We start from the raw sequence: 15,643 nt of genomic DNA, 5'->3' as shown, positions 1-15,643 counted from the left end.
GGAAACCGGACGTGACTGTTAAGTTTTCTGCTAAGTGTCCGATCTATCATCCTATGTGGCTGTAATTTTCTGTAAAAAAAGATAAAACAAAATACATAGATCCAAACTGGCAAAAATAAGATATCAAAAGAGATAAAAGCACAAAAGAAAAGACTTAATTGAAAAAAGGGCACGCCGATCCCAAGCCAGGCTCATGCCGCTTGGGGTCGCGGGGCCACAATCGGCGGCGAGTCTATCTGGGCGCATAATGTCCCAAAAGTTACCGGCGTTTGCCGAATTCAATTATTATGATTCAATGTAGATTGTAATAAGATCAAAGTGCTATAAGCAAATGACGATAAGCGATATGTACAACACAAGACGAGAACGGGACTTCCCCGGAATAGAGAGGTTGAGTAGTTGCATCTCCTAAAGAGCCTTATGGACAAATTTTTTCCTCCCGAGACAACGAAACGTTAAAGAGTAGCTTGATATGGCATCGCCTCCTTGAAAACACAACATGAAAATAACTCGAACACAGTCGTTTAAATTCAACCATATCACGTTCTGGGACGGAGTGAGCCTGAGTACCCCCCGACTTCAAATAGACTAGGTGGTGATTGCAAACCACCACCACCACCACTTTTGTCTTTCTATCTCCCTGTATTTTGTCCCTATCTTTTGTGCGGGTCTTTGATGGCGGCCTTATTTCACTGCCGGCCGGAAGCCAACAACTACTCGCTGGCCCTCGCTGCCATTACTTCCCCATTCTACTGTCTCTCACATAATCACCTAGGATTTGTGATTTTTCTTTTGGTTAATACCACGAAAAACCCCAAACCGGTATACCTATGACAATTTTATCCCAAACTTATTTTTTGACCACCACAAATCCCAAACCGGTATACCTGTGACAAATTTACCCTCAGCTTGTTTCCTTTATTTTACTGTCAAATTGCTTTGTTAAATTATACGCGGCAATTGACTGATATTCCAGTCTTATGTTTTACCCTCCGTTTGTCATAGGTGTACCAATTTGTGATTTTTTGTGGTATTAATCCAATTTAACGGAAACTAACGGAGGGTAAATTTGTTACAAATGTACCGGTTTAAGGTTTTCAGTAGTCAAAAAATTAGTTTGGGGTAAATTTATCGCTGGCGTACCAGTTTGGAATTTTTTGTGATCAAAAAATTAGTTTGGGGTAAAATTGTCACAAGTGTACCAATTCGGGGTTTTCGTGGTATTAACCCTTTTTTCTTTTTTCGTTTTTTCATGATTTCATCCCAACTCATCACGTTTAGAATCTCCAATTACAATTTTAACGAAAGGTCTAAATTGAGTTAAAAGGAATAGGTCAGGGATCATATTAGACCAAAAAAATAAGGTCAAATGGATGATATTGAACAAAACTGAAATGATATAGAGGCCGCTAGTACCATCATCCTAAAAGGAACTTTTCAATCTCGAGGGAAAAGAGAGAATTAAAGAAGCCATAAGAAAGTCCAAAATGAAGAAAGGACAAAAATGCACACATCGAGATAGCCTGCCCCCACGCGTCACCTCATCCACACAGATTGCCTGGCTACGCTGGGCTGTATCGAGACTGATCGAGGCGAGGAGAGAGAACTGAAGAAGCCGAGGGAGGGATTATCGTTTGGGTATCAGACAGCGGGACACATGGAAACCAACCCAAACCCTGATCTCGAACTGGTTCAAGCCGCAATCCAGAGGCTACTTCAGGATAAGAAGGAGACGACGGAGGAGGAGGAGAAGAGGAAGCGACAACTACAACCCTCCAGCGACGACGACGACGACGACCACCTGCTCCTCTCCAAATTGCTCTCTCAGGTAAAGTCAATCCCAGCTCGATGTATATCCGGTTTGTCTCTTGTACATTTAGATAAGTTGATGACATTGGCCCGCTGCCCCATGAACAATAACCGAGACCCAAGTCAAGTTTCATTTGCTTTCCTGGGCAAATACGTTAGGACAGACCCTAATGGCATATCTTTCGCCGAGGAAGTGATTAGCCAGAGCTGGGTTGTTTATATATATTATACTGAATTTGTGCTTAAATTTGAGGTCTCTGTTAAGTCTAAGAAGCTTAGGATCCGTGAAGTGATGAACTATCTGCCCTGTCGCTCAAGCAGGTGGAATCATTGAAAGCAAGTCGCGCGATCGAGAAACCTGAGGCATCGGCAGATACAGGGGTTGCAGCCGACGAGGTCAAGGCGAAGAGCGATGCCGCGATCGAGGCAGTTAAACTTGAAGCTCAGGAGGAGAACGAAGGCGGCGAGATGGAGGCTTCGCCGGAGGAGATAATGAGAGAGCTGAAGAAGGTGAAAAGGCAGAACACGGTGACGCACTGGCTTCTCTCGGCCATGATCGCGCTCACCGTCGCTTGGCAATTCTCGGAGGTGTCCCTCATTTTGAAGGTGAGAGATGGCCTGAGCCATCCCTTCAGGTCCTTTGGGAGCGCGATAACCGACTTCTTCAAAGGCCCAGCCATGAAAGGCCGAGACGACGCGGACAAGGACGCCGACCAGAGGCAAAGCGAGACGATGGGAATACCTCCTCTCAAGATGCCGGAGCTTCCGCATTTAGATGTACCCGATCTGATTCCAAACGGTGGAAATCATTCCCCTGGAAGTGCTTGAAATATAGGGACATCTGGAAAATGTTCAGCTTTCTTGGGAGGCACTACCTTGATGTTTCTCATTTGAGGTTGCTCTGTGTGTCTCTGTGACTTGTTGCTTCCTCGTACCCATGATCAGCGTCATGGGATTTTGTGGTCACTTTTGGCATACGAGCTTGAATACATTAGATATGCTCGACGTTTCGACCCGCTGAAAGATTACGGGGACCAACTGCAGAACAAACCAGGAAAGAAATCATGCCTGACCACTCGACAGGTGCAGGTTTGCTCGCAGCAATGGACATGCTGGCGATACAATTGGGCAAAACACTAAAGCATGCTGCGACTGTATCTGTTTCGACGCGTCACACACAACCAAGCCACACACTGTCGATGAGAAAACTGACAGACTATCCGGCAGCATTAAACGGTAGAGAGAACAAACTTGCAATGCTGGCAAATCCAAAGTTGGATAATTTTGCAACATGTATCTCAAAACTTCAAAGCTTGACCCGACCAAACTTTTGGCCAAAAGAAAAAAGGTAAAACGATTCTATCAAACTCTTAATACAGGAATAAACAGAAGAGCGATTTTTACTTCAACCAATCACCATGAACAAATCCATATTCTTCAAGAGACAGAGAACACTGGATGATGCTAAACGCAACCTTCCAAAAAAAAAAAAAACCAGATGCAATTTAAAATTCAAGCACCAGACGGTAGCAATCATATGGATCGTATAATCTTGACATCCAAGCAACAGATACTTCTTGTGGACAAGAAGCCCATGTTGTGTTCATGCATAGTTCAGTCGGAAGATATCATTCAACACATAGAAGCTTCCTTGGGGCGTCGGCATCAAATGGAACATCTGAAAAAAAAAAGGCACGTAGAGAATGAGGTCAAGAAATAGTTGACTGCAAGGAACAAGGACTGATATCATCCAGCAAGCTAAGACATTTTTTTGCAGGCAATCATAAGAGAATTACCATTCGGAGACTAAAACCAACAGCACTCATAACGGCAAGAAAAATGGATGATACCACAATAGCAATTGAAAAAAACTTGCAACGACCGCAGTTAGTCAGCAGATGCCAACTCTAAAAGATGAACAAACCAAAGAGCCAAGAAGGCGGTCACCTACCATCCCTACCCAACAGTGATTTCAATTCCATCAAAACACTTGCAGACAACAGCAAATGAAGGCTAGACTATTAAGGATCACAGGTACTGATATTAGTGGTCCGACGCTGAAGACAACACCAGAATCTCAATCAACTGCTAATGAGCAAGCAGAATCCCAAGCAAGTATGAACAACCTACAAAGCAATGCAGGTCTCCCTTTGAGTCTACAAGTGCGGTGGTTCACAGTGATTTGACTGGAGTCTCTTGAATAAACGACATGCTTGCTATTATTGGTCTGTTAAAGTATCATATAAGCCTTTTGTGGCATTGAATTTATTGGACCAAACCTTTTTTTTCTCCTCAAAATAGCTGGTCATCAACAATTGTTTTTACCGTGTGGTTGAATGATTTATATAGGTGTCTATGCATGTTGTCATGGAGAATCGGATGTACACTCCGGAAATTAGCAGAACGTTCCAAAAGAGAACCTACGCAGGGTCTTCATTCTTCATCCGACATGATGATTCGGCCACCAACCCAACAAATTGACAATGTATCGCAGCTATGTTATCACCACGTACAATCAACGAGTCGAGCAGCAAAATAAGGATGGCGATAATATCTTGCCAAAGCCGCAGCCCCTGACATTGCGCTTGGACATTGGGAAGAAAATTTTTGGGGTCGGGACCATAATGCATGGTAGCTTCCGGCAATCAACATAACCTCCACCGAGTCTTTAATCAAGTAGTTAAAGAGAGAGAACGAATTTCGCAGAACATTGTATGATCTCACATTTTTCCGAGTTGTTGACTTCCATATCATCGACATCAATCAAGCCCTAGAGCCATATTAAGCCTCAGTAGCTTCAATCAGAAACAGCTAACAGCCCAACCCATATCAGTGTCATGGAGAAAGATAATAGGGAAAGATAGTCCTAACTGATAATGAGCCAGTCCGAGAAATCTAGCACCGTTTCCCCAAGACATGTTTAGAACATCCTTCACCACAGGATCATAGGAAGAGCAAAGAGGTACTCATCAAGTAATCATAACCAAGCACTTGCAATAATCTGCATCTATCAATCATCCTATCAAAGACCCAAAACGAGGAATTGCACTCCCAGCAGATCCGCTGATACGAACTCCACTCCAGTAGTCAGCAGTCACCACACAACAAAACCTACACCCGATCGATCATACTGACCTTGAAATCCACATACACAGTCAGACAAAACAGGTTCAACCACAGCCACAGCTCCAATAGATCAACGAACACGCACACGCACATCAATCAACAAAGGACAACCTTCCAGACAAGTTCCGACAACTCCGAATCAAACCCTACTAATACCAGATTTAGCAACTCAAAAAAAGAAGCAAGCGGGGGTTCACGTAAGGCAACAGAGAATAACGGAACGGAGAGGAGAGGAGAGAGAGGGGGGCTCGCCTGGCTGAAGTTGAGGGCGTGCTGCTCGCCGGTGAGCTGCAGGTTGCCGCTGACGAAGACGAGCATGCCGCCGGCGGGGCCGGACGGCTGGCAGTCGACGGTGGTGATGCTGTGCTGGCACTGCTGGAAGGGGAGGGAGGTGAGCTTGGAGACGATGCTCTGCGACCCCTGGATCTTCTGACCCTCGAACGTCAGCATCGACCCTTCCTGGTACAGATTCGCCAGCCCCCCCCGGTTCGCATCGAACGTCGTGTAGTAGTGCTCCACGAACGCCTTCGCCACCGCGTCTGGATCCATCCGTCTCCCTCTACCCGCCCCTCCTCCCGCCGCACCTGGATCCCACTACCACCCACCCCCTCCCCTAAAAATCCCTCCTTTTTTTCAGCCTGATGATCCCCGCGCGATGCAGAGAGCGCAACGAAACGCGAGGGAGCGGGCGATCATTGAACGGGAGGAGAGAGATGAGGGAGAGCGCGTTTGGTGGTGATGGTGGGTCCTTTTTATTCGCGAGCGAGCTGAGCGTTGATCTTACGCACCGATTCATGGCCGTGGGCTCGTCGTAAGTTTTTTTGCCTCGGCTCGCAAGATTGTCGGAATTCACTTTCAATGTCCGCAAAATTTCGAGAACTTACCGTTTGCTGTAGCAAAATGGATCACGCTCTCAAAAAGGTTGTCTTAAGGAGCACTTCTACGTTCGAGTGGAACTTAGGCGAAAAAAGTATTTGGCTGTTGGTACGCAAGCATCGGTGCTTAATCGACCGGTAATATCACCGCATCGCCCGAAGAGCCGCCTACCCGCCGTTGTCTTCCATCTGAGAAGGTGTTCACCTTCCCGCCCCGCCTGCATTTTCATGTTCAAGCAAAAATAAGACGGGAGCGATGATTGAAACGGAGGAAATAAAAGGAACTATATCCATTCAACAGCTTAAGCCATCAGTAAGATCCACCGAGGTGGCCCGTGGATGCCGTTCATGCCCCCGCCTTTTCGTCGTTACTCGAAAGCTAGAGAATAGGAAAAAATTTCTTTAACTCTGCCTCTGATTTATGTGTACAGTGTACTTGCTCACACAAAGCAATCTGATTACATCGAATCGGTTCCAACAAACTAGCTAAAAGGACAAAATGCCGACGAAGAGAGACATTGTACTATACATCAGTTATGGCCTCAACCCTTTACATGCTTCAAACAAAATTGATTGTGGGGGTAAACATGAATGTGAATACTGATGTTCTTTATTCGACTAATGTACATGGAATGCTCTGTCTCTAAGGGAATGCGGTCTAACCAAACCTTCTGGCTACGATCTCTAAGGCTAAATGCATGTACACAATGTGCTAGTCTACAGATATACATCTATGTCAGAGAAATTCTTGCACCGTTTCCAAGCAGCCATGGATCCGGAGTTCAATGGCGAACTTCAGATTGCCTAATTACCAACCGTAGTCTTGCAAACGGTTTAGATCAGCTGTACAGATAAATAATTGAAGTGGTTTTGAAACAAGACGCCACTCGTAGGGAAATCGATGAAAACTCAACTCCAGCGGGTGACCTTAGCTTCTTTATATACACACTCCCGTGACAAGACGCACCTGAGAAATCCAAACATGCGCAAGTAATCAACAGAAGGTATGTGGTTTCGCACGTAATATATCAGCAAATTTCAATTGCATCTATCAGAAGGAAATCCAACTGCTCTAAAAGCAGGAAGGATCATGAAATGTGTATATCTAAGGAGAGGCTAGAGAAAACTCACTCTTGTTAAAGAATTTCAAAGTTCACCGGAAGGCTGCCATAGTGCCTCAACAACCAAGATTTCTGCTCACCAAAACAAGTAGCCTTCTATGGTGGCCTCTCTACAAGTTTCGATTCAATGATGACTGGGAAAAAGCGCGAAACTTCCCTAAAAAGTTGTTCCGCTTCAAATGGCTTTGAAACATATCCATCCATTCCATACTTTGTGCATTCTTCATGAGTAGCGTGAATCACATCTGCAGTCATGGCCAAGATTGGTAGGTGGAAATTCGAGATATTTTGACGTGGCTCTGAGGATGACTCTCCAAGTGGGAATTCCTCGCTCAGAGTTTTTTCCATCAGTCGAATTCTCCTTGTAGCTTCAAATCTGAACAAAGGAATTATAAAACCATTAGATGCACTTATCCATTATCACCACCTAGTTGACATAGAAAAGGGTATCCGAATCCAATACATCAGACACAGCAAATCTCTGAATTGACGAGCATATACGTTTTCTTTACAACATTCAATGAAAAAAAGAAGTGCTTGAGCAGGAAATGCCATACCCATCCATTCCTGGCATCTGGATATCCATGAAGCAGGCATCAAAATTATGCAGTGGTCTAAGCAAAGCAATTGCTTTTTCCCCGCTTTCTGTACAAACCACATCAGCTCCATATTTCTTCAAAGCTCCCTCAGCCACTCTGAGGTTTACTTTGTTGTCATCCACGATTAGGATTTTTCTGCCGCGGAGAAGGTTGCGGAGATACAGACTTGGAGACTCCCCATTAGAGCAACTTATTCGGTTTCCGACTCCCATGACTCGCTGTAAAGACGCAGCCAGCATACCGGCCCTTAGAGGCTTCATGATCACGAATGGACCAGTAGCATCTGAAGTTGCACCACTCATCCTACTAGAGCCGATAGAATTAGACAGAAGAAACAGCCATGGAGATACCCCTGGCTTCATGTCCCTCAATTTATCCAAAAAGATAGCCGACAAACCAGAGTCCTTGTGCCAAATTTCCCATTCCAAGAGCACGATATCTGTTCTGGCATTCCCACTTTGAATGGCGTGGAGGCACTGGTTCAAGTCTGCAACTACTTCAACATGAATACCAAGCCTCTGGATATGATACTTTGATACGTTGGCACGGACAGATCTTGTGTCAACTACCAGTGCTTTCATACCATGAAACTCTGAGGAGGCGCCAGAGTCACCTCGTCCTTTCACTTGCTGGCCCTTGCACTCTTTTGAGATAGAACAGCCATCATCGAAAACTGCAGTAAAGGTAAAGGTGGATCCTACCTGGGGTATGCTTACGAATCCAATCTCCCCATTCATGAGGCCAACCAGACATTTGCTTATGCTTAGCCCAATACCCGTGCCTCCATGTGTTCGAGAAATTGATGGGCGCACTTGCATGAAAGGAGTGAAAACGCGGGATTGAGCCTCTGTAGGAATACCTATCCCTGTATCCTCCACTGAAATAATGAGATTGATTGGGTTAGAGAAGGATGTTGGCACTGGAGACACAGGCCCTTCCTGGCTGAATGTCCTAAATTTTTCCCAGCTCAGTCGTCTGTCTGGTACTGGGAAGCCGCTCAGCGTACTCCCTGTCGCTGCTTCCATCTCAGCATCAATTGAGTTTATCACCTCATGAACAAGATGGACTGTGACCAGGATATGCCCTTTCTCTGTGAACTAAGGTGAATATATACAGTCTGTTAGTCATGTTTTTCAATGAGCAAGGAAGGGGAACATACACATAGTCTGGTAGTCATATTCCAATTAGCAAGGAAAGCAATAGTCATACGGTTACCCAACAAAACAACTTATAAAAAAATCAATGTGTTGAAGAGATACACAATTTCCATGAATAGTTGACGGAACAAGTTGATCAAACTTTGAAGTACAATATATTATTCGCCTTTGACTTCTGTCTTTGCTTGCCATTCAAGAACAACGTTTGGAAAAGGGTTTCTAAATGAGTTTCTAAGGGCACTATGAACCGACTATTAACTCAAAGTTCATATTTACGAGACACTGAAGATGAATAGAATGCAATAAATTCACACATCATTGGAAAATTAAATATGATAAACTCCCTTTCTAAATGTGCAAAAGCACATTTGTTGCAGCTTGACAAAATTATACCCTTGATACAAAAGCTTTAGCTTAGCAAAATCCTCGAAAAGAAACCCTTGCCATGGTCCCCCGCAGATTTGAGACACGATGAAGAGGAGAAAAGCCTAGAAAACTAAATGTCAGTTTGTGTGACTGGATTTACGAATCTTCCATTCAAAAGGCATATTCCTCTCTGAAAATTCTTCCTCCATTTGTTGATGATTTCAAGAGCAGTGACCATTCTAATTTCTACATTAGCGTCGGTCACAGGCAAATTTGATACTTTACTCATGAATGATATTGGCAACTCAGATTTATAAACGAAGTTCTCAGAAAATGTGCGAACCACACTTAAACAATTGGCTTACTTTAATTGAGTTGCCCATAAGATTTGTGATGATCTGCCGAAATCTCCCCGGATCACCAATCAACATCTCCGGAACATGTTCAGAAATGTAAGCTGCTAGCTGCAGATTTGAAGGGGTGGAAATTATCAGATAATGACTCAGGTGAATAAGCAGTACCATGTAACGAAGGCAGTCAATACCTCCACTCCTTTTTCTTGAGATTTCCCGGAGAAGAGGGACAAGACATCATCCAATATGGCCCTTAGATCAAACTGCACAGCCTCAATCTCAATCTTACCAGATTCGATCTTCGCTTGGTCCAAGACCTCATTTATAAGTGAAACCAAAGCTTTTCCACTGTCCTGTGCAGTTCTAACATAATCTTGTTGAGTTTCATCTAGATCTGTGTCCATCAACATATGCAACATTCCTGCGATACAAGCATTGTCATGTTATGATGGGACGTGAAGGTCTTCACTTATTACATATATTCCTACATATGCCAAGCAAAATTTAAAGAAACAGTTTGTCCACGCACTCACCTAGAACTCCATTCATCGGGGTTCTGATCTCATGCGAAACAGTAGCAAGAAACTATAAAGGGTAAAACAAAATCTGTTACTGCATCGCTCAGTATGTTTTAAATCAAAACATAATCGACAAAAACGTGAATTACCTGCGACTTTGCCACATCAGCTGCCTCCGCTCGCTTTTTAAGTTCCATCATCTTATGGTAGTCATCTTCAACTTTCGCAATTCGATTCACTGTTGCGTGGAAAATATGCCCAACAAGCAACGCAATCACAAGAATGCCAATTGACGTAGTTATTGCAAGCCATGGCCATGGTGCTTTTTGTTTGAATCTGTTTGCATTAAAAAGTCAGTTGTGCAAGTTTCTATAAATCACAGGGATCGATCATTCCCACAAATAATATAGGTACCCTCTTGCAGAATTTAGAACTGATAGAATATTTAAATATTAAACCACGCCTTCATCTAACAGCTTGAGCTTTTAGAACAGTTGGCGGTGATCCCACAAAATCTCACATGGAATCACAGCAGAAGGTCCTGAGTTCAAATCTTTCCTAGACCCCTATTTGCCTCCCCAGTTAAATATGTCCACGCTTAGCTTAAGCTTTTAAAAAAGTTGACAGTACTCCCACAAAATCTCACAAGAACATCACAACAATTGTGGCTATCACAGATCCTATGATAAACACCGAAACTTCCATCTCAGTGAATCACAGAACTTTCACTTATTTCCAGTGCATGACATCTTTCCTGAACGGATAGTAAGGGCCTCTAGCCAACTAAGCCAATATCCAACAGTCCAAGTGATGCATGGACCACACATCAGAAAAAGGGGCTAGGCCGGCCATGAGAGGACCTAAAGCACTATATACCTCATCTAACACCTTGGCCAAGGGGCTTCTTGACCATATAGTCAAAAAGAGCAATGCACGAGTTAGATGAACACCATAAGTATCTGCAAGGAACGAAAACAATTACCTGCAGCGCATCTCATGCTTCCTGAACGGATCTCCAAAATTGAGAGTACTGACATGCGCTAGAAAATCTTCCGATACATCTGAACCATACATGCTGATTGGATGTGACCAATTGGTGGTGTCATATACATTCACAACAATTGTCTGCTTGCTCGCAAGTTGTTGAAGCAACTTCTCTACTAGTGATTCAATATGGAAGACCCCGCCAAGGTACCTGCTTTAGAGCACTGCAAATGTTAGGAAGCCACAATATCTGCCTGATAAGCCCCGTCATCACTCCTATTTATGCGTGCCTTCATAGCAAGAGAACCAACCAAGAAGGAGAACATTACCCGTCAGTTGCCTCAATTCTCTCCTCAGGAGTGGCATTTGGTGGCAGATCCTTATTGTATACGGCAAAGGTCAATATAACTCCAAGGCTGCTTGTTTTAATTAACCTAAATGGAGCCGTCAAGACCCCTTTTCCAGAAGATCTTGCACGTAAAACATTTTCACGGTCTTCCTAGTTGATGGAAATTATGAGAAAATATTAAAGCCCACGAGCAAAATGTTATCAAACAAAAGGTGGGGGGAGAAATTGTAAAATGCTAGAATAAAGATCACAACAACTCAAAACGACATGCCAATTATGACAATGCATAAGAAGAAAAATGTACGAGGCACGCGGTATAAGTAGGTTTTAGTATAGGTTGCCACTAAGGCTAGAATCTGCCCACATACAATTGAAAGGAAATTCACCTTTCCAGAAAGCATATCAAGAGAAACAACATGTGAAATGGTATCTTGTGCAAAGATGACTGGCGCGTATTCTTCCTGAACTGGGGACGGTTCCTGTCCTTCAAGATCATAGTCATCCTTGGGAACTGGGGTTTCTTCAAGGGTATCCATCCTCTTAATTTTCCAACCTTGTGCCTTCTCAAACTCTTCCCTGTCAGAATGGAGCACTCTAACGGCATAGGCGACAAAACTTGTGAGAGGCCTCTCAAAGGCAGTTCTTTCCGTGTACCTTGCGAAGGTCCTCTGTCAGTCACAAACGATTAGCTTTTGCTGCTGATCACTAATTAAGAAAACTAAAATCGGCTAGTACGTCAAGATCAGATTCATTGAGACAGAAATTAATTTTTAGAATTTCAGTAACATGATGATAAAGCATTTGCCCACATTAGCTTTCCAAGTAGAATTCAGAAAAGTGAAATGTCCCGAATATGGCATCCTATCAAGTCAGCTAAATTCACAAATATCGGTGCAAACCAAGCATCTATATGAAATTAGCCCTCTTAAAGGCGAACAGTATTTAATATCAGATGGTCCTGCGATCAGGGAAGCTATCTGACTTAGGCAAGTAGAAAACAAAATGGGATAAAACAAATTAACTTTATTAGATTGAAGCACTCAGAAAACAAGATTTACCTGATCAATAGCGGAAGGGTCCTTGCCATGGTGGAAAGTGGAGATCAGAATGGACATGGCTTGGACATGGTTCATGCTGACATTAAACTGGTCCTGCAACATTCTAGCTCTTTCATCGCACATGCTACCGAGGGTCTCTCTCCTCTTCTCTGCGGCCTGCGAGCTCAAGTACCAGAAGATCCAGAGCGAAAAGATGATCCAACCGATGACCCATATGAACAAAAACTTCCTCCACCAAGTCTTCCTGAATCTCTTAGACCCAGCTTGCTGGTTGTTAGGGCTGTGGTGGATCTTGTAAGCATTCCCCAATACCTTCTCCAACCAATTCAGTGACATTTTGCCTCCATCGCCAAGAAAACCAGCCTTGGTCATTTCACCACCAAAAACCAACCAATTCTTGGAAATCAAGGACACGACCCAGTAACATAGCACCCATAGTAGATGCCCCACCTTCAGACCGAAACCGAGTACATGGAGCAAACTCATCCACAACAGGGACTCAACCCAGCTCAGCAACAAGTACTTAAAAGGGCCAAATCAGAAGAGTGACCAGATTTGTTAAAAAAAAAAAAAAAAGGAACAAGGAAGGAAGGTGGGGGAGGGGGAGGGCGCTCTTACCTCTAGCCAAGAACACACACCCACAACTCAAGAAATGCCAGATGAAGCACCAAACCCAAAAGAAAGACCCCGAACTCACCAACCCAGAAAGACAAATGGATCAGAAGGACCCTGAATTCTTGATTTCCAAGTCCAGCAGAGTGTGATTTCACACCCCCCCCGTTAAACCGCCCACTAAAACCCCAGAACGAGAGAGAGGTGGGCTGTTGCTAATTGGTAACAAGAATAACTAATCTACCTATTTTAACCGGAAACCGAAACACACAACCCCCACGGGGAATCTTTCCCGGAAATCTAGTCAGGGGGCAGCAGTTTTAATAACCCGAAATCATACGAAGCGGGAACAAATCCACCATGTGGATATGTACTGACCCTCTTGAAGTGAAAACTTTACTGAACAGAACAACAACCAAACAGTCAAGGACTCGAAAACAATATGGCGCTAGAAAGAATTATGGGAGATGTCGGGAAGCCGAGGAGGAGGGAGAGCACGGAGGGACGACGCCGAGGCGGAGGAGCAGCAGGAGCAAAGAAAGCTAGAAAGAAAGAAAGGAAGGAGAGAAGAATTTGCGAAAGCAACAATAGAAGAATATGATGTTCGCTGGTGTTGTGCACAGGCCATTATCCCTTCCCGGCTTCCTGTACTCTCTCCATCCCAAGAACGAAATTATTACGTTTTAAAAAATTCCAGTAAAATCAAATATATATATATATATATATATCATTATATATATTTTATTAGCGGAAATTTCGCCTATTGGACAGAAGGACAGGGAGTGAGCAAGGATAAGCCGTAAAAATTTCACCGTCCAAAACAAGTTTAGTGCCCGACGCCCGTCCATGGTCATAACTCTCGACATCATGTCAACATGGTCCGGTACTGTTAGAAGCGCGATAATCACATTACTCGCTCGAGCATTACTATTTTTTCATTAAAGTAATCGATTAATTTGGCGAATCGATTATTCGTTTTTAAAATTAGAAATAAAGAAATCTTTTTGGGGTTGTGTTCACATCCCCCCCCCCCCCACCCACTATCCGCAAGAGGCGTACCGCACAGGTTCTACACGCTAGCTCCTCGTCCCCGTCCCCGTCCCCGTCCCACTCGCAAATTTGTTCGATGGAGAGTTTGTGTGGAGCGGCTGTACTTCTCAGTGGACCAAAGTACCCCTGCATGGGCCCCAGAAACTTCGGGGACCGTCCCGTGCCGACTCGGCCAAATTGGGCATCGGATGCCCCCCCCCCCCCCCAGCCCCCGCTACTTCGCCCAAATTGCAATTCGAGGACAAAGGGTAGCTCGAGATAAAAAAATAAATTATTATTATTATTATTATTAAAGTTGAATAGACAAAATAAATCGAGTTGGTTTAATTTAAACCAAATGGGATAAATAGAAAAGGGGAGGAGGGGGGGGTGGGGGCGTGGCCACGATAGGAACCTCTCGCGGTGTTATTGTGTTTCTTAGCTGTTGTGGGAATCTAAAGCACTGTTCTCGAACAGGGATTGCCAAAAGGGTGGGGGGGATTAATAACTGTCGGATCGATCTAATTCTTGCGATTTTTGTGTTGGGTTTTTTTTACATGATGGTGTCCGTCGATCGCCCTTGCGATGATTAAAGATAGGGTTAAATTTTGGGTGGTGATGAGAGGTGTTAATTTGATGGCGCTTCTCTTGGGGTTTGGGGGCATGCCCTACCTCAACTCGCTAAGCCCTCCCTCTCTCTCTCTCTCTCTTCTCGAGTCCTAGACCCTTTGGATGGATATTTAGGAAGAAGGATTAGATGGGTTCTGTTGAGCATGTTAACTGAGGAACGATTCGTTCTCTAAAGAAGCTGCGATTATGCATCGCCCGAGGTAACTGGGCGCATCGCAGACTGCCGAGATTTCTTTGGTCAGGTAAGACCGACAGTTCTTGAAACGACTCGTTCGTATAGATTGTGGCTAAACGGATATGGGTTCCGGCGTAAAGGGGTTCGTGCCGCGAACGGGGAAACACGCGACAAAAAACTATGTCGACCCACTTAGCTATCTCAAATGCATTTTTAACACATTTTATGCTCAAATCAAACGATTTCTTCAATTTAAGGTGTCGGCGAGAGCGGATTGTCGTTAAGGCTAAGTCCCCGCTCTAAGTGACAATCTCTTCATTGTATTATCGCGACCGACGAGAGGAAATAAAACTCATTTCATTCCAAGGAAAATGAAAAGAAGATTCGCCCGATTCCCTCGTCTCTAAACACGGCAAAATCATCACGCAACCGGCCCAATCGCCGTCGAATTGAAGGCATTTCAATCTCAATCTAATCGACGCATCGTCAACCTATTAGATCGAATCGAAACGCTCGCGACATGTTCATCGTGCCCCAAAAAAAAACCACGAATTTTACCCAAAATCAGGAGCCAATCGACGATGATACCCCCAAAAGAGAGCAGTGGCAAGGAGGCGTAAATACGCGGGAGGAATAGCGGCAGAAGTTGAAAGTAGGGAATATTCTTTTCTTCTTCTTTTTTTTCTTTTCTTTTCTTTTTTTGGGTGAAGGAGGAGTTGAAGCGATGAGGCCAATCGGTCGGTGACTCAAGTGCGAACCTCCCCTACTTTTGTCACGTTGCGACCAGCTGCGTCCGACGTCAGCGCACCGGTTCGCCGCCCCTCCGCCCAATCAGGGACGACCCTTTTCAGCCTTGCTTACGTGTCGCTCTGGGATCTTGTC

General features: G+C 44.2%; 3 protein-coding genes across 7 annotated transcripts; 1 reads left to right on the top strand and 2 right to left on the bottom strand.

The window, feature by feature from the left end:
- The first annotated feature begins 1,537 nt into the window (after positions 1 to 1,537).
- Positions 1,538 to 2,820, top strand: LOC115672041 (uncharacterized). The gene is made up of 2 exons (XM_030593790.2): positions 1,538 to 1,828; positions 2,131 to 2,820. The coding sequence occupies exons 1-2, from the start codon at positions 1,658 to 1,660 to the stop codon at positions 2,635 to 2,637; spliced, it is 678 nt and encodes a 225-aa protein (XP_030449650.2). The 5' UTR covers positions 1,538 to 1,657; the 3' UTR covers positions 2,638 to 2,820.
- A 226-nt stretch (positions 2,821 to 3,046) lies between these two features.
- LOC115672042 (nuclear transport factor 2B-like) lies at positions 3,047 to 5,537 on the bottom strand. Its single transcript, XM_030593793.2, has 2 exons — positions 5,188 to 5,537; positions 3,047 to 3,487 (listed from the first exon to the last, which is right to left on the bottom strand). The coding sequence occupies exons 1-2, from the start codon at positions 5,482 to 5,484 to the stop codon at positions 3,413 to 3,415; spliced, it is 372 nt and encodes a 123-aa protein (XP_030449653.1). The 5' UTR covers positions 5,485 to 5,537; the 3' UTR covers positions 3,047 to 3,412.
- Positions 5,538 to 5,766: 229 nt separating this feature from the next.
- On the bottom strand, positions 5,767 to 13,535 carry LOC115672040 (histidine kinase 3-like). 5 transcript variants are annotated; one of them, XR_008816260.1, is made up of 12 exons: positions 12,934 to 13,533; positions 12,316 to 12,837; positions 11,644 to 11,925; positions 11,238 to 11,407; positions 10,907 to 11,119; positions 10,074 to 10,260; positions 9,940 to 9,991; positions 9,598 to 9,827; positions 9,419 to 9,517; positions 7,489 to 8,627; positions 6,942 to 7,307; positions 6,202 to 6,777 (listed from the first exon to the last, which is right to left on the bottom strand). XR_008816260.1 is itself a non-coding variant. In XM_030593787.2 (11 exons), the coding sequence occupies exons 1-10, from the start codon at positions 12,799 to 12,801 to the stop codon at positions 7,028 to 7,030; spliced, it is 3,138 nt and encodes a 1,045-aa protein (XP_030449647.1). In that variant the 5' UTR covers positions 12,802 to 13,535; the 3' UTR covers positions 6,202 to 6,777; positions 7,012 to 7,027. The 5 variants fall into 5 exon arrangements, 1 of the variants encoding a protein (XP_030449647.1); XR_008816261.1 differs by lacking the exon at positions 6,202 to 6,777 and adding an exon at positions 5,767 to 6,028 and having other exon boundaries at positions 12,316 to 13,534; XR_004004677.2 differs by having other exon boundaries at positions 12,316 to 13,533.
- Between the last annotated feature and the right edge of the window lie 2,108 nt (positions 13,536 to 15,643).

The sequence above is a fragment of the Syzygium oleosum genome, unplaced genomic scaffold (assembly GCF_021117445.2).
Source record: "Syzygium oleosum isolate NSW1041296 unplaced genomic scaffold, Sole_v2.1 Sole_v2.03, whole genome shotgun sequence".
Classification (NCBI taxonomy): Eukaryota; Viridiplantae; Streptophyta; class Magnoliopsida; order Myrtales; family Myrtaceae; genus Syzygium; species Syzygium oleosum.
This window is presented reverse-complemented; position numbering and strand designations above follow the sequence as displayed.